An 18,075-nucleotide genomic window follows, 5' to 3' on the forward strand; every position below is an offset into this window, starting at 1 on the left:
TGTATTTTCTCAAGCTAATGCTATTGCATTTCGGTTTGCATTTGCGTCTAGGAACAAGTTCGGGCCCTTTTCCTTTATTTTATTTTTTCGCGTGGTGATATAATATCGTATAAAACATAAACATAAAATACTTGCTTTGAAGCCTTCAAAAAAAAAAAAAAATACATGCTTGGAAAACTCTTTTTTTATTAGAAAAAAATTGTGGGAGTGATAAAAAGGGGTTAACAAACTGTATATTCCCTAGATAAAAGCCTATAATATATATCAAAAACAAGATGAGAGAATAAAATAATGCAAATTGCTACATGGGACGAATCAAAATTATTTGCTTAAACAAAAGGTTGGATGCATTTTAGGTGCACGTCACACGTTGGTCCCTAAATCATTTAGATATATTATTCTCACTGCCGTTGGGGTTTTTAATTTTTTTTCCTTTCTTTTTTTCTTTTTTTGGCCCAAAAGAAGTTTGTTTGAGTTATTCTTAACAAGTCACAATCTAAATCAAGACAATTCAGAAAATTTTTAGTACATTTCACATTTCAAGTAAAAAGTTAATCGTGAAAATAAATTGAGTAATCTAATCTAATCTAATCTAATCATTAAAAGCAAGAAAATTAAAAATGAACACTTAAGAATCACTAAGATGTCGATATTGAATAGCGTCACTTAAAATTGTCATTCATATATTGGATATTCTTATGGAGCACCACGTGAAATATAATACATGTCAAAAAACTAATAATAAAAAACATGACAAAAGGAAACACTAAAGTTAAGTTAGCAAAAAGTGAATGGGAGGAAAAAAAAAAAAATTGTGCTCACAAGTATATGCTGAGAAGATCCTCTCCCCACCTTCCCTACATTTACAAAAGGCCACCAAAATGTCCATGTTCATCAACTTTCCAACGCTCAGAAAGCTCAATTGCTCTTCCTCGTCCTAGAAAGAATATCACTAAAACTTCTTCTTCGGGTGAAGCCAATGGAATTCAAGGCTTGTGGTGTTCCTCTTCTTCTTCTTTTTCTTCTTAATAGTGTCGACAACATCGGTATCAAAGACGAGGAAAACGATGAAATGGGTTGATCAAGAAGATCAAAAGCAAAACTAGGGCAACTTCAACCTTTGGCAATGTCTTATAAGTTACAACCATGCTGTTTTTTATTTTTATTTTTGGCTTGGTAATTATGCTTCGAGAACTGAGTGTTTTGTTTTTCTTTTCCTCCTTTTTCTAGTGATCGTAGCCAAGACCCAATTACATCCATTCTATGTTGAGTTGAGGGCTCTTTTTTATCTTTTATTTTTTGTATCCGCTTTCTTTTTGTTTTTCTGTTTCTGTTTCCTTTATCATAATTAGGTTTAGTAGTGTTTTACATCTAGTACTAATTTATGAGTCATGTTTCTAATATATGTGTAATTCTATTGGACCATACCACACCAAATCTTTCTGAATTTGCAATCTCTTAATTAGCTAAAGGTAGGGAAATAACAAGTCATTGAACGAGTGGTCCGTTTTGACAAAATGTCGACATAATTTCTCAACTTCTTCGTCTATTATACACGTACTTTTTGTTTTGTTTTGTTGAAAAATAACTCTGTAACCTGAGATAAGAGATTTACATATATTATATTATATATATATAAGAAAAGGAGCAAGGGCAGATGAGATATCTTGTATGGCATATAGTCCCCAACAAAATCACATTTTTCAAGAAAAAATACTGAGCTTATCTTTTGAAGTATATAAGTTTAGATCTTTACCACTTATTTTTTATTAATACTTTTTTAATTAATATAATATCTAATTAAAATGATACTAATTAAGAATAAAAGATAAAAGTTTAGATTTTTATCACTTATTCTTTATTAATACTCTTTTAATTAATATAATATCTAATTAAAAAAATACTAATTAAGAATAAAAAATAAAAATCATGATTTATGTAATCTAAATGGATATTTATCTCATTTCTCATTCTTTTTAAACACCGCAATAGAATGGACTCGAAACGAGTTCTTACCAACCTCATCAGCTGACTAATAGTTGAAACTTGAAAGTAACTAGTAATATTGTAACTATACCAACATGTTAGAAATAATTTACCGTTCATGCTATGCTCAAGTTGGACTAAGAGAACCCTACCAAACAAGCCCAATGCTTTTTAATTTTGGGCTTGTTTAGTTTAACAACTCAAATAGCGGAGATTTAAACCTTTTTAGTTAAAATTGTAAATTTTAAACTGTGACAATTTAAACTGTGATCTGAATTGTTGTTTGAATAGGTAAATAAATTATAATTTGAATTGAGAATAAAATTAAAACTGTGTTTAGATAAAGTCTTGAAAACTGTCATTAGAGTTTTATAACAAATCTTATAAAACCCCATTATAAATGACATTAAAAGATATGCAATATGAGTAGAGATTTATTCCTCTTCATTATGAGCACATTAAAAAAAATCATTTCAATCAAAATTAAAACGAATAAATTATGATATTTTTAAAATTAAAATTAAAGAGAGAAAAAGTAAAATATGAAACTATTGAATTATTGACAATAATTTACGACTCGTTCATTTCACCAATTCGAGTTTTTAATTTTAAGTTTCTACAGTAAAACTCAAAAAATATCACATCTAATTTTTTCTGCTACAGTAAAAAACTCTCAAAAAATATCACATCTCAGCTCGAATTGAAAACTCAAATCTACAAAGTGAACGAGACATTAGATTATTTGAATTTAAGGGGAGATGAATTATAAAATCAACAATTTAAATTATCCTTAAATAATTGTTAATAGTTTGAATTGCCCTTGAACTTTTCTCTCTCAAACACAATTTAAATCCTCTAACAGTTTAAACCGTTGAAACAAACATAGCTTTTTACCTCTTTCTCATTCTTTACTTGATTGAAAAGTTGTGGTGCGACAAATACCATAATTATCAAAAAATTAATTGCGATCACGATTGCAACGAGTCACCAAACGCCAACAAATCAATAGGCGTTTAGTTTGTAAGTTTAGGATAAACTTTCAAATTTTTGTGGGGAAAAACCCTGAACAGTTCAAACCGATAACCAACTTCAATAATTTCGAACCTATGCCCATTTAGACTAAACTGGCGTTGTTTGAGGGTGCTCTGCATAGCAACTCACAAAACCAGTGTCGTTTATCTCCCAAGAGAGGTGCCAAAAGTATTCTAAACTGAGGGTGTTTGCTTTGATTCAAAGGCAGGGATACAAGCTCCTTACAGACGTTCAAGAGCATTGTCAACGGAGGTAGTTGGTTAGTTGAACAGCATTTAACAAGATATTCATATAATGAATACATTTGGAGCCACTCTTGAAGCCATACAGTAAGTTTCATTTTTTCTAACATGTCACTTTGTGATCGTTGGAATTTAGTTAAGATACTAGTGACGAGAAACAAGATAAGAAGCATGAATTGCTTATAGGGAAAGTGCAACTTGCAAAAACAAAATTCTTGTCTCTTTAAAGAATGCAAATAACAATTTGATAAACTCGCATTCAAAACAGCACAAAATCAAACAGAACATAGACCTAATCTACGCATGTTTCGGAATACACCAAAATGCTCCTCGGACTGAAAAAATTCTACCCTCGTTCTTTAAGCAAGCTTGAACTAATAAAAGAAACCGAGCACTTTACCACCGACATTCTTTCTACGAGCCTCTTCATGATCCATGATGCCAGCTGAAGTTGTCAATACAATGTAACCAAACTGCAATATTTTGATAATAGCGGTAAGCAAAATTGCAAAATAATCTTAGGGCCCGTTTGGAGTGAAGTTGAACCATGATTTGGGTTTTGATTCAAATTCTTTGTGAGAGAATTATTGGAGGGAATTTTTGTTATTCAAATTCTTTGTGAGAGAAAAACATTATAGCAGAACCACGGTTTGAGTTTTGAGTATATTACCAAACAACCCCTTAGTTGAGAAATACTTTTAGCAAGAGGACCCTCAGCTACATACCAATAAGACTATGAAAACCTAAAGGAGATCAGAGACAAAAAACCATATATATTTGTGTGCCCTGAACCAAAGTTATTTTGTTCATTCTTGTAGTATAGTTATTTTGTGAACCACGGTCGATTCATTCTTAAACATGGACAAGCAAATGAAACAGTTTATCCTGTTTCAAGGCTTTGAATATTCTCAGCACAAAATCAAACCCAAAAGATTTGGTAGTTGGGCTAACCTGTCTTGAAGGAAGCAATCTCGCAGTCCAACCCTCAATCTCCTTAACACCAATATCAAAGCGCGGACTAATAACTCCACACTTATTCAGCCTTCCATTCAGTTCGACCACAATTTTACCAGCCCTGTGATCATCAACATACTCGAACTCACCGATGTATCCTATCATAGACAAAAACAACGGGGGTAAACACAAAGTAAAACGACTCCATTCATATTACATATAAAAGAATGGAACCTCACCATGCTTCTGCATCACCAAAAGAAACTTGATGATCACCTTCGAGGATGGTCTGATCATGACCTGGCGCTTCCCCCTTTTCTCTGCATTGTACATGCTCTTGAGAGCATCATTGAGAACACTGATTCTCACCATTGTAGCTTCTGCATATAATTGTACACTTACAAATGAGATCCTCAAATGCTCAAATGAAATGGGATAAAACACTATATTTCAGAAATAAACTTATTGAATAAGCCGAATTTACCAACTTAAATTACAAACAAATCATAACAACAAAAAGAAGACATTAACAAGTTATCTTGAATTTTTAGCAAAATATTACACATTCGCAAATTTTTTTAATCTAACCTAAAACTAAAATAAAACAAACTCTGCCATCACACGTTCGCAAATCACAATATTTTCAGTATCACAAACCAGATTAGAAAAATGACCAGAAAATAACAAAACCCCAAAGTCCAAAAAACGATTTTTGTGCCAAAAAAAAAAAATTATATGAGAATTCTGATTTTGAAACAAAGAAAAACCTAAAACTAGAGTTTAAGAAAATTAGAGTGAGAGACTGAGGGAATGAATGAGAGAGAGGGGCAGAGGTGAGCGTAACAGAGAGGCACCTGGAACAAGATGCGGCTAGGGTTGATTTCTAAGAGAGAAATATATACGATGTGTGCGTGTATATATACACATAAATCTTGCAATGGGGCCTAGATCCACAAAATAGAAATAAAGTACTAATAAAAACCAAATTTTAAAATTAACCAAGAAAAAAAAAAGGAAGAAGAAGACGCATACAATAAAAAGGCAGCTAAATTACGAGGCAACATCAGACGACAAAAGGTGATTGTTAACTTTTTTTACCCTCAAATTTTCTCGGCGAGCAAACAATAGTCAAAAACAGAACAAAACTCAGTCATATCACATACAAAGCTTATTATTATTTAAAAAAAAAAAAAAAAAAAAAAAAAAAAAAAAGAGAGACGTTGCTATTAGCCTAAAGCGAACCCAAAAAAAACCGAGTATTTCGTACCGTCGAATGTTCAGAGGCGCCTCTTATCTCTAAGAGCTACTAGGGTTTCTTCCTGATTTTGAAGGGATGGATGTGAAACCCTAATCTGGAATATATTTGATCGAAATGGAGGTAAAATTACTGCTTCGCCCTTCTCTCCTTGTTGGGCTTCGAATTCTTGAAGTTTGGAGCGCTAAAGACGGACCGGACTATACTAGGATGTAGCCCAAAAACGATCATTGTAGGAAGCCCCACAATTACCCGCCCTTTCTTTCAAACAGGCTACTTTTTCCGGAAAGAAGTCCAGGATAACCGTGACTATATATATATTTTGAAAAAATATATATATATATTTTTTAAGAATGTATGAGTGACTTTTATTTTTTATTTTTGATAAATATTATTTTATTAGTGTAATTATTTGATTAAAAATGTTATGAATTAATAACAAAGAGTAAAAATCTTGACCCGTGCACTTTCATAAAATATTTGTCAAGATTACTCATATATTTTTGATGTTATCACTCTGAAAGGAAAATTATAGTAAATAGTAAATTTTTTAAACTAAATTAAGTAAATAGCATATTTTAAAATTATTTGAAGTAAATGTTAGTTTATCATGTAGATGAGTCATTATCACTGATAAAAAATAATTTATATGGTAAAAAAACTGTATTCACGTGGAAAAAAATTCTTTTAGCATTCTTAAAAAGAAAATTTACGTGGAAAAGAATTTATTAGTCTTAAATGAAACATTTACGCGGTAAATTTTTGTTTAATTTAACTAGTTTTAAAATAAGCTATTTACTTAATTTAGTCTCATAAATATGTTATTTACTACATCAAGGGATGACAACTAGGTAATTAGAGAAAGATCACTTTCTATTGGTCATGCCATTTATTATAATTACTTTTTTTTATAGAAATTTGTTGTAAATAACAGATTTATGAAACTAAATTAAGTGCATAGCAATTTTTAAAATTATTTTAAGTAAATAGTAATTTATCGTGTAATTTTCTATTTATGATTGATAAAAAAATAATTTACATAGTAAAAAAAAATTTTATTTCTGTGAAAAAATCTTTTTTACCAGTTGTAAGAAAAAATTTATGTGGAAAAGAATCATTTTACTAGTCGTGAAAATAAAATTTACACAGTAACTTTAAATAATTTTAAAATATACTCTTTACTTTAATTATTTACTATAAATATGCTATTTACTTCTTTCTCATTTTTTTAAGGGAATGAAATTGCTAGATTCTCCCATAAAAATCATTACTTCCTCCCCCCTTTTATTTGTAAAAAGTGAACTTTGTAATAAAAAATGTAAATTATTTTTTATTACGTAACCATTTTAAGGTGAAAGATTTTTTTTTTATTGAGAAAATGAGACAAATATCTTTTAAAATGCATGAGTCTTAAATTTTCACCCATTAATCTTAATTAATAGTCTTTAGTCAAAAAATTATATTAATTAATAGGGTATTAATTAAGAATAAAGAATAAAAATCTCACGTACATGGTGAGTTAACCAATTTTCTCACTCTTTTTTTTGTCTAATTGAGGTACATTCTATTACAGTCTAAAATTAATCAAACTTCATAATCCTAAAAATATTATTTCTAAAACATAAAGTAATAAAAAAGAACTAGTTTTTGTTTCCCTAACATTTTAAAGAGAACGAGTGATACCACGTATCCAACCTAACACCGCAAGATGAATCTTATACTAATCACTACCACTAACAACAGTGGTTCTACATAGTTTTGTTGTCGTCTAGCATTTTTAAAATGTAAAATGTCAAAGTTACCTTTCTTATTAATTAACCAAAAAAATTAATAATAAATTTAGAAAAATTCTAAATTTTTTTTAAAGATTTAAAAATTAAAAATACAAATAATGCTTTAAATTTAAAATAACTTTTTCAAATTTTTTTCTAAATTTATTAATTTTTGGTAAAGTAATGAGAATGGTAAATTTAACATTTTATATCTTAAAAAATAACTTCAAGGTACTAAAAAATAATGTTATAAAACGTAAAAATATTAATTTAAAATTACTAAAAATGTAAAGTACTAAAAGATAATTATGTTAAAACACAAAGTACCAATTGATTCTGTCTTTTGGATACTAAAACTTGGAGAGCTTAGACTATTTATAATAAGGCAAAGGTTTGTTATAAACCATCACCATCCAATCCATGTGAGACTCTTATATTCCGTTTAGTATAAGTGAAAGTTGGAAGTAAGGAGGGATTTTGGAATAGAAATTGGTAATTTGAGATGTTTGGTAGGAGGGAAGTTTGGATGGAAATGAAATTTTATTGGAAAAACTAGAGAGTGGGTCCCATTATAGTTTGTCCTTCCACAAATTGGTGGAAAATGAAATGCAAAATGCTGACAGTAAAGTAAATTGAGCAGGGTTACTAAACTATTTAAAGTCTCATTTAAAGTCTTGTTCTTAAAATGATTCAAGTCATATTATTACAGTTATTTTTCTCATAAAAATTTAAATTTAACTTTTTTGTATTGTATTTTTCTCTCACATACACAACTTAATTTATAACTTGAGTTATATAAATAAACATACTCTAAGTGTCTCAAATGTAGTCTCTCAGTTAAAATTCCGTTAAATTTTGAATAGAAAAAGTTGCAATTAATGGGGAAAAAAGAGAAGGAAGAATTACTTAGGGTGAAGCTGACCGTGATTTTAGAATAAGATGGTTAACAGATACTAAACAAAATTTTTGCTCATAGCAACAATGAAGCGCCAAAATAAATTAGTAACAAATAAATTTTTATAAATTTGTTCATAATCAGACTTTTCTTAAAAATAAAAAAGGCTAAACAATCTGACCGTGAAACTAACATATAACTTTTTTTTTTTTTTTCTTGGAGGCAGCTTTTTAAAGTTGGTGGGAGGAAAAAGTCCAATTTAAGTTATAGATCATGTGTAAATGGAATCTCTTTGTTTAAATTCATACATAAGAAAAAAAAGTTATAATGGCTTTAATTTACATTTTACATAGAAAAGTAATTAGTAATTTTCGTATCTTAAAACTCATTAATCTCAAACTGTAAAGCAAAAAAAAAAAAAAAAAAATCTAATACACGCCAACAACAATAAAGTACAAAGAAACATATCAGAGAAAATTAAACATAAACAGAAAAAAAAGTTCTACTGTTTAAGTGTTTGTGTTTAATCTAAAAAATAATAATAAAGCATATTTAGTAAAAACACATAAAGAAAAAAAAAAGGATATTACAAAATTACAAGATTGTTCATTATTTAAGGTGAAATTACAAGATTGTCATAAATTTCCACCCAAATTTTAATAAAATTTTAACTGAAGGACTAAAGTTGAGACACTTAAAGAGTTTAAGGTTCAAGATAGAACAATTTTTACTATAAAGACTAAATCTAGAAAGAAAAGAAAGCAGGGACCTCTCGAACATTAATGACAAAAAATAATAAATTTTTTATTACTTTTTTAGAATTAAAAAGAAATCTAGTTAATACTACTTGGATAAAATGGTAATTGTCTCTAAAATAATTCTTCTAATATTTTTGTTATAAGAAAAGATAAATTCATTTTCTGCTATCATACCAAACAATTAAAGAGAAAACCATAAACTTTTTTTTTCCTTTAATTTTGATTTTCTATCCTTTATAGTTTTTCTTTCCATCTCATTTTCTTTCCAAATACAAAACTAAAGGGACGTTTAGTAAGGGGATTCGTACCCTGATTCGAATTATAATTCATGGTTCGCTACAGTATTTTCTCTCACAAAAAATACACATAAATAAAAAATAGTTCTAATCTCATAATTCTAATTCATGAACCAAACGTCTCTTAAGTTAAAATTTAATAGTTGCGCTCCTAAATTTTGACATTTACTTAAAATATGTATAATTTTATTTACAGCTGCGTAACAACACATTGGCAACAGCACACAACCGACTCACCTAATCTTTTTTTTTTTTTTTTGTTCTTTTAGTTTTGATTGTAAATGTTTCCTTAAAAAAATAAAGGGGCTGTTCTTTTGTTGTTTTTTCGTTAGGTGATTTGAGTGTAGATTTTGAGTTGAGTTTGAGTTATAATTTGAGTTGAAGTTGTAACTTGAGTTTGTGTTTGGTTGTGTACATTTAAGTTATGGTTTGAGATAATAATCTTTTTGAGTTTGTGTTTGAGTGAGTCAAAACTTGAATTTGTGTTCAGATAGTATTTTAATAAAAACTCAATGCTGATGGAAAATTTTAATAGGGTATATGGGTGAGGTTTTATTTGTCTTTTCGTTGTCAACGCATAGAAAAAAAATCATCTCAATCAGAATTAAAACGAAAAAGTTATAACATTTTTAAGAATAGAAAAAATACTGGTCATTAATTTGAATTCGAGTTTCTGAACTCGAGTTGAAGGGGAAACTTGAACTCGAGTTTTAGTCCCAAACTCGAGTTCAAACTTAAAAGAACATAAATTTGAATAAAGTTGTAACTCGAGTTGCTTTTTTTTTTTAATTTTTAATTCAAGAATGAGGCTGCCAAACAACCCCAAAATCACACACGAACACATCATTTTTTAAAAAAATTTAAAATTATGTTTTTGTACAAAAAATTAGTGAACTCACAATTTTAATGTATTATTTTAAGATATTTACTTTCAGCTCTTAATTAATATCTTTTTGACTAATATAATTCTTTAACTAAAAAATATTAATAAAAAATAAAAAGTAAAAATATAATACTCATACATTTTAAAAATTATTTGTCTCATATTTTCTAAATCCGCCTCTCCTCACTTATTTCTTGGTTTTTTGTTGGGCTCGATTTTCTCGTATTTTTCATTTACTTTTACATGTTCTTTGGCCAGAAATTAAACACGTCATTAATTAGAGAAAAAAAAAATCAGAAGACACGACAAAGAGAAAGTGTCAATAAATTTTTAATTTTGTAATATTTTCTATTGATCAAAATTATTAAGGTGATGGCCTCGTGGGGACTTCATGATGATGTGCTAGCAAACATACCCACAGGAATATTTTCAACTTCAAGCCTCAAGGATGTATATTATTCTATCGATCAATTGGTAGGTCAGCCATGCAATACAATATACGTCGTTCAATTTTAAGAATTCTCTAATCTCGCGCCTATTCTGATTCTTTCTCCATAGCTAATTAAAACAAACTGAAACAATATTCGAGATGGCTAGCTAATATCCGTTCGACTCACACACAATATTGTATGTGTATATTACATATGTCAATATATTTATATTGCTAATACACGATGAAGTTTCATCTCAGTAATATTACTACTCTTAATTTTAAGGGTGGAAAAAGACTAGTGTAAATGATATAAAGGTGACACAATTATTTCTCTTAAAAGTTGCAAATGATAAAAAAAAGTAATCAAAATTTTTAAATACCACTCAAAACCAGACTCAGAAATTTACTCCAAACACTATTCGTTTCGAAGAAGTCTCTTATAAAACCGTGGACACCCAACAAACGGGCTCAGCTACTTCTTCATGGCCGAAGTTATGTAGGCCACTGAAGTCTAAATATGCTCATGCATCAGTAAATTTCTCATACTAAATTTGTTTTAAAAAAAATTATGGGTACGTTTGGTTTATATGTTTGAATAAAAAAGTTTAGATATAAATTTAAATTTGTGATAGAAAACTCTGCATAAAAAAAGTTTGAATAGTAATTCAAACCTATAAAACAAACACATAATATCAACCACGTAATTAATTTATAAATTTAATAAACATAATATATGTGCCACATTGTTTGGCAACACTAGTATAAAATAATGTAGCTTCTATTGTTTGGTATTTTGCTGGAAGTTTTAGGGCATATACTCAAGATCTCCACATGTCATTATTTTGTGACATGAAGTTCAATATTAATTTATACAATAAACTTTCAGGCTCATGACGTATCATTGATCGAAATAAAGGGTACTTTTTTTATTTTATATAAAATTAAAGAAGTACAATAGTGCAAATGCAATACATAATAGAGTACGTAGAAGAAAGACACGTCTAATCTTTGCTTATGTTTATATAATCATTGTTCTGAAAGAATAATTGTTCCATAATAAAACGATTGCCTATATATTGACTTTTGCGTTCAAACTTGGTCAACCGAATTTTATATTCTAATCAATGTTTAATAAATGATTAGTACTGCGTCAATGACTACGCCCGCTAGCTTCTTATCTACTTATTTGACGGAATTAAATTATGAATATGATAATATAATAGTGTTCAAATTCAATTGCTTGATAGTTATTAAACTTTCGGCATTGACATATTTGATTGGACTAGCTAGTATAGGATTGTAGATTTGCCGGACTTTGTTACATTACTATCGGTGATCGGTTTTATTAATTAATTCAACAAAGAAAAGTGGAGCAGGGCACAAATAGTATTATTAGATATAAAGGAGGTAAAAGTAGAATTAAAAATAGAGAAATGTAAGAAATATGAAGGCCTAATGCTAGCATCCTCTTTCTATCGTTCTCTGCATTCACTGTTTGACATGTGAACTCCGTTAATATTATATATTACTATTTAAATAAAAAATGAGATAGTAGAGTGTCAAACAATAAAGGCAGTATGTGACAAAAAAAATGACAAAAAAAGTAATGCTATATTTCTCTTCTAATTATTTTTGTGCTCTCTTAACTTGAATTTAAAAGGAGAAAAGGACATGAATTTAAGAATTTCTCTTCTAATTATTTTTGTTCTCTCTTAACTTGAATTTAAAAGGAGAAAAGAAGGACATGAATTTAAAAATGTCTAAAGAAGGGCATACATTTTTATTTTTATTGCCGCTTTCTCTAGTCTTGAGGGTATCTTTACAATTTTCCCATAAAGATGAAAAAACTTTTGGCCGGGTTAATAGTGTCTGATGATATATAAATCAGAATATAATAACATTAATATTATAAGCCTAATAATGTTGGTCAACTATAGTGGGAATAGGTCAAATGCTTAACTATTGAACGGGTGGCACATGTGGAGACAAGCTATAAAAACCAGGCAGTGAAAGACAGATCAAGTCATGACAACGTGTATATATGTTTGTAATATAATAAGTTCATTTTAAATTACAACAGTCACATTATTTATAATACCATATAATTAACATAACTATATATATATATATGATTTATAATTATTGCATTGCATGAATTGTTACTTTGATAATTTTGTCAGTAAATATAATTCTTATACAACTGCTTTACTTCTTGCTACTGCTAATTACTATACTATCCCTATCCCTTATTATATATTTACTATTCTCAGTATTCTTTTTGTCATAAATGGTAGAGTTCCATTATATATATATATATATATGCCTGTTTAGTTTGCTGATTCGAGTTTTTAATTCGAGTTGAGGTGTGACTTTATGTGAAAGCTTTTTACTGTAGTAAAAAAGTTAGATGTGACTGTTTCTGAGGATTTTTTACTATAGCAAAACTCAAATTCTAAACTTGAATCGGTGAAATGAACGAGGCTTATTATTGAAGGGATTTCCATTATAATTCATATATGTTTTGCGTGATTGTGTTTCTTACGTGATATGGTTATAAGGTCCAAAGATGTACCCTATTTGAACAAGCTTTTACCGTTTTGTCTAATTGTCTTCACAGCTTATACATGAAAATAAGAATTTTTTATACTAAAAGAGAGGTTTCTACAAATATGCAGGTATGGCGAAGAAATACTATATATGCCAATACTACAAATGTGACAATATATACATTCTCAGCAAAAAGAAAATTATGTGTCCAGACATTTAGGTCCTGTTCACTTCGCTGATTCGATTTTAGAATTCGAGTTTTTCTACAGTAAAAAGCTCTCACAAACAATCACATCTAACTTTTTTTATTACAGTAAAAAGCTCTCACATAAAATCACATCTCAACTCGAATTCTAAACTCGAATCAACAAAGTGAATAAAGCCTAACGACGCATATTTATAGTCTTGCTTTGTCACAAAATACGAAATGTATATATATTGCCTTTTGTGTCATTTTAATTTTAATTTGTTTCTAGCTATTTAAAACACATCCTTTTCCTAACCCATAAAACGCATGACTCAAAATAACTAGCTAGAACAATGACTTAAATAAATGGACTAGTTATAGTTTAGGTATATAGACTGTTTTAATATATATATATATATATGCTTCTATGCTAAAAAAAAGTATATAAAAACCCCCACATTGAAGTAATTGTATAGTTTGGACTAATATTCCTTTCTGTAACCGTACAAAGTAATGCAAATAAGAAAAAGGAAGAAAAGAAAAATCACTTTCAGTGAAATAATATTAAAAAGCAAGTCAAATTAAGTGATAGCGAAATAAAACAGATAGATAACATATTGCCTAGTGTAGAGAGAGAGAGAGAGATAATTAGCCGCCCTGGTCCTAGTGTTATTATAATTAGGTTCTGACTTTCTGCGTCACTTGAACGTTTTATATTCCCTTAATTCGTTTCAGTCAGCAATAAATAGCGCCTTGTGACAAGAGAACTCTCTCCAAAAGGAAACAACCGTTTGTTACACTCAAAAATATATATACCCCTCTTTTACAAGTATATGTATATATGCGCGTGCACACACACACACACACATATATATATATATATATATATACACGTATATGTCCCTCTGTATTCCTCGCTTAATTGTTCATTTGCAAATATCTAGAGCTTATATATAGACTGAGGAAAGAGCAAAACCTTGTGTTCTCTGACGTTTTTTAATTGAAGGTGAGGTTCATATGCCAATCACATTTTGTTAAGGATGTTGAGCTTATTTAGCTGCGTTTGAAAGTTTTATTGTATGTATATTTTGTCACATATATATATATATGTATATCAAAGAAATTCATAATATTATTTTGTGTGAGGGCATAATCCTTTCTTCAATATAAACTTTTAAATCTTTCTGGTATTGATCACAAAAAACTTATATTCATTTTCATTAATGCCATTTGTTTTGAGCGTTTTTCGTCATATATGTATGCGTATGTCTGTATAAATATGGCCTACATATATGGAAGATAATTCTTTGAAAATTATATTTCTTTCATCATAAGCATAGACTATAATTTTCCTCCCAAGTTTCAATTATTTATGTATCCTTACGCCACTGGCCGGCTCTGATCTTCAAAGGGCTTTTGACACTGTTCAGAACAAGGCCATTTCAACCAGAAGATCGATCTCAATCATTTGGTCAACATGAGGAATCCCGCCATTCTTCCATTTGTATCGCCTAATTATGAATTCGGTAACGATCCTTTTGAAATTCTAATTATTCATTTTTTTAACATAAACTTCAAGTTATTCAGACATAACTTGATGATTTTTTTATGTGTTTAATTTCTTACCATATGTTTCAGGTAACATTAATTACGAGCTCCAAACGTGGAATGAAAATCTCCACAACATGAGTTCTGGCTTTTGCTTGGAGCCCAAGTTCTTGGACAATCATGAAAACCAACAAAGAGTTGAAAACTACTCATTTCCCAGCTTTCAGTCATCACTTGTCACCTATCAACCAGGTTTGCTGCATTTCACTATCTAATATATAATTTATGGGGAACAACTTTTCTCAACTTTTGCCTAATTTCCACATATCTTTTCTTCTCTTTTTCAACCATCCCTTTCCTGAAATTTGTATTTTAGCCCACTCTCCCATATTTGACAACCATTAAAAGACAAAAATGACCACTGTTTTCTCACATTGTTAAACAGCAGTTTTTCCATCAAGTGTCTTTAGCTCGTGTGATCTTGACAATACCTCCCACCACCAGTCAATGTTGCTTGGCAAGAAGATTTTGGCTTCACAACTTGATATGGTATATATGTTAATCTTTATCCATCATTTATTTATTTATTTATTTGGTGATAATTTCTTTGTACTTTTATTTTATTTTATCTTTTGAGTATCTTGATCAGTAGTTGATCTTGACTTTTATAAGTAGATACATTAGGGTGTACCAGAAGTACAAGAGAATAAAGATAAAGTGAAAACGACTAGAAATGATAGCGGAGAAAATAGTATATGATGATTTAGTCTTTCACCTTAAACAGCATTGTTAGATGTAGTTCTGTTGAGGTTGAGCAAATTGGTGAACAGTCAAAAGTTAGCAATGAATAATAATTTGAAAAGCGACACACTCAGATTATCATCGTACGATTAGAAAAGAGAGCAAAAATTTGATTATCCAATGAAAGCATCAATTTCCTAACTTTTTTTTTTCAAAGGAAATTCAGGCTATTCGAAATGCAAGGAAACGTCCAATTGAAGTTAATAATGACATCTTCGCTAAAAGTGGCATTAGCGAGCTGCTCAGTGACAGGACAACTTTGAATGAGTGGGGAAAAAACAAAAGAAGCAAAGTGACAGGAAATAACCAACAATGGCAACACCAAGTGATGAGAGAAACATTAACAGGAATGCACGAGCACAAGGTATACATTACATATACATACATACATACCCGTGTATGTATATATATATATATATATGTATATTAATCATGTATAGTAATTGCAACCTTGTAACTAGGCCTATTTTTGTCCAATTTTGAACAAATTATGGATGATCTTTTGTGAAGAAGGTTTGACTGGTTTTGCCATTGAGAATTAATAGGGAACATCAGTTAAAAATGGAATATATAATGTACTTACAGGTTGTGTATTTCTGTCAGCTAGCTATAAGGTGCTTGACATTGTTTTTGCACATTATATATGTAGGTGCAGGAACTGCCTGTAAGGAGAAGCCAAAAGCTCACTGACAAAATCACTGCTCTTCAAAAGCTGGTTTCCCCCTATGGCAAGGTCTGTAATTTCTTCTTTTTTTTTTTTTTTTTTTTTTTCAATATTCTTCTTTGAATTTTGATGAGTTAAAATTTGAATCGGCAATTTGATATAAGACGGTTGGCTATCTATTTCGAAAAAATAATTGAACTGGTTTAATTGTTAACCAAATTGCAGACTGACACTGCATCAGTTCTTCAAGAGGCTTCTCTTTATATCAAGCTTCTTCAGGAACAAATTCAGGTATTTGTATATCATATTAACTCTTCTAATGTGCCCTTTAACTTACACATATCTTTAAGAAATATATATCTCTGCGTTTCTTTTATAATTAATTTTTATTTGGCTGACATATATTTCCTTCTTTTTCTTCTTGAAGCAGAATCTGTTTCGGATGCTGAGCAGCTCATATGATAGTAGTGTTAGAAGCCTGCCTCACTCACAGGTATTATTACAATTTAAGGTACATATTTATCTTAGAAAATTTCGACATGTAGTATAATTTGACTAGTCATGTTGAAATATAACAAAAAGTAACATTATACAAATAGCAGAAACATTATACAAATAGCAGAAACTATAATCATTTAGTAACTACCACATAATTATGTAGCATAGAAGTAACAATCAAAATATTTTAGGAAAAAAAATGTTGTATTTCAGTTTCACTCTTGTTAAATATAACCCATGTGGTGTACTTTTACTATTTTCTTTGACAATCTCAAATGATTTTTTTTTTTGGAGAACCATCGATCTATTACTTGCCCTTTTGCTTACTAATGCTTGGTTCCAATATCATTTACACAGAAAGTGACAATTGATCAAGAGCGAATTGATCACAAATATCAACGTTACTAGCTAGCTTCCAAGGAAAACCACTATATGAATAGATATCTCAAATGCTAGTTATATATTTATGCACTGCTCTACAATATGGTAGATTTTATGTATTTAAGGAGGAAGTTGATTCAAGCTATTAAAACCTTTTGATTAGTTAAACTAATGTTGATCCTCATAACATAAAAGCTGATATATATATATATATATATATATTTTTTGAAAGTTAAGCTACAAAATTGGAAATCTGGAGTAATACACAGTTTCTAATTTGCTTTTTGGTTCAAGCTAGGGTAATTAAAAGAGTATCTCATTAATCATATCTTTACAGTACCGTCTCAACCAATTACAAATGCACATGTCTATTCTGTGTCTCGTAAATTTGTTATAAGAACCTGCACATAATTAGAAATGTGCATTGGGGATGATTCATGAATCGACGAACTCCAGTTTTTTTTTTTTTGGTTGATAATCCCTTACTAACTAACCTTTTTCATTTGCAAATTAAAAATGTCAATAGGAAACTAGAAAAATTGCAGGTGCATTTGAGAGAGCGGATTGAGATTGTCGGTAGTCGTAAGGCAATGTCAAGTGCAAGATCGCTTGCAAGTGAATCAAAGTAGCTCCTCGCCTTTTTATGTTTGATCTTCAACTTAATAATTGGTTTTTCCATGCTGCAATCTGAGAATGAAGTTAAATGAAAATATTAGAAGTTTCCATGTAAAAGAAAAGAGAAAAAAAAAAAAAAAAAAAAAAGAGGAAAGAGTAGTAGTACACTTTAGTAGGACCTGATCTTAACTAGAAAACATGATTCAAAATTACAATGTGCTTGGAGATTATCAAGAAAAGTAGTGAAGACAGAGAAAGAAAATTAGTGTATATAATATTAAAGACAAACGTACAACAGTTGGGTTAAGCCTATAACTTTTATCGTATG

At 29.5% G+C, this 18,075-nt stretch overlaps 2 protein-coding genes across 3 annotated transcripts; one reads left to right on the forward strand and one right to left on the reverse strand.

Annotated features, from left to right (window-relative positions):
* Positions 1 to 3,408: 3,408 nt before the first annotated feature.
* On the reverse strand, positions 3,409 to 5,556 carry LOC21408093 (40S ribosomal protein S15a-1). 2 transcript variants are annotated; one of them, XM_024165785.1, is made up of 4 exons: positions 5,482 to 5,556; positions 4,454 to 4,594; positions 4,212 to 4,372; positions 3,409 to 3,733 (listed from the first exon to the last, which is right to left on the reverse strand). In XM_024165785.1, exons 2-4 carry the CDS (start codon positions 4,584 to 4,586, stop codon positions 3,635 to 3,637), a joined length of 393 nt encoding a protein of 130 aa, XP_024021553.1. In that variant the 5' UTR covers positions 4,587 to 4,594; positions 5,482 to 5,556; the 3' UTR covers positions 3,409 to 3,634. The 2 variants fall into 2 exon arrangements, with proteins under 2 accessions (XP_024021553.1, XP_024021554.1); XM_024165786.1 differs by lacking the exon at positions 5,482 to 5,556 and adding an exon at positions 5,069 to 5,125.
* A 9,161-nt stretch (positions 5,557 to 14,717) lies between these two features.
* Positions 14,718 to 17,159, forward strand: LOC21408094. Its single transcript, XM_024165766.1, has 8 exons — positions 14,718 to 14,766; positions 14,879 to 15,040; positions 15,234 to 15,337; positions 15,747 to 15,953; positions 16,239 to 16,322; positions 16,479 to 16,544; positions 16,681 to 16,746; positions 17,109 to 17,159. The coding sequence occupies exons 1-8, from the start codon at positions 14,718 to 14,720 to the stop codon at positions 17,157 to 17,159; spliced, it is 789 nt and encodes a 262-aa protein (XP_024021534.1).
* Positions 17,160 to 18,075: the final 916 nt, after the last annotated feature.

The sequence above is a fragment of the Morus notabilis genome, unplaced genomic scaffold, assembly GCF_000414095.1.
Source record: "Morus notabilis unplaced genomic scaffold, ASM41409v2 Scaffold139, whole genome shotgun sequence".
NCBI classification, from domain to species: Eukaryota; Viridiplantae; Streptophyta; class Magnoliopsida; order Rosales; family Moraceae; genus Morus; species Morus notabilis.

Coding starts and splice junctions, on each gene's coding strand:
- LOC21408093 (XM_024165785.1), bottom strand. CDS start 4,586: ATGGTGAGAATCAGTGTTCTCAATGATGCTCTCAAGAGCATGTACAAT. Junction 4,373..4,453: donor TTTGGTGATGCAGAAGCATG/GTGAGGTTCCAT, acceptor TGTCTATGATAG/GATACATCGGTGAGTTCGAG. Junction 3,734..4,211: donor GATTGCTTCCTTCAAGACAG/GTTAGCCCAACT, acceptor AAAATATTGCAG/TTTGGTTACATTGTATTGAC.
- LOC21408094 (XM_024165766.1), top strand. CDS start 14,718: ATGAGGAATCCCGCCATTCTTCCATTTGTATCGCCTAATTATGAATTC. Junction 14,767..14,878: donor ATCGCCTAATTATGAATTCG/GTAACGATCCTT, acceptor CATATGTTTCAG/GTAACATTAATTACGAGCTC. Junction 15,041..15,233: donor ACTTGTCACCTATCAACCAG/GTTTGCTGCATT, acceptor ATTGTTAAACAG/CAGTTTTTCCATCAAGTGTC.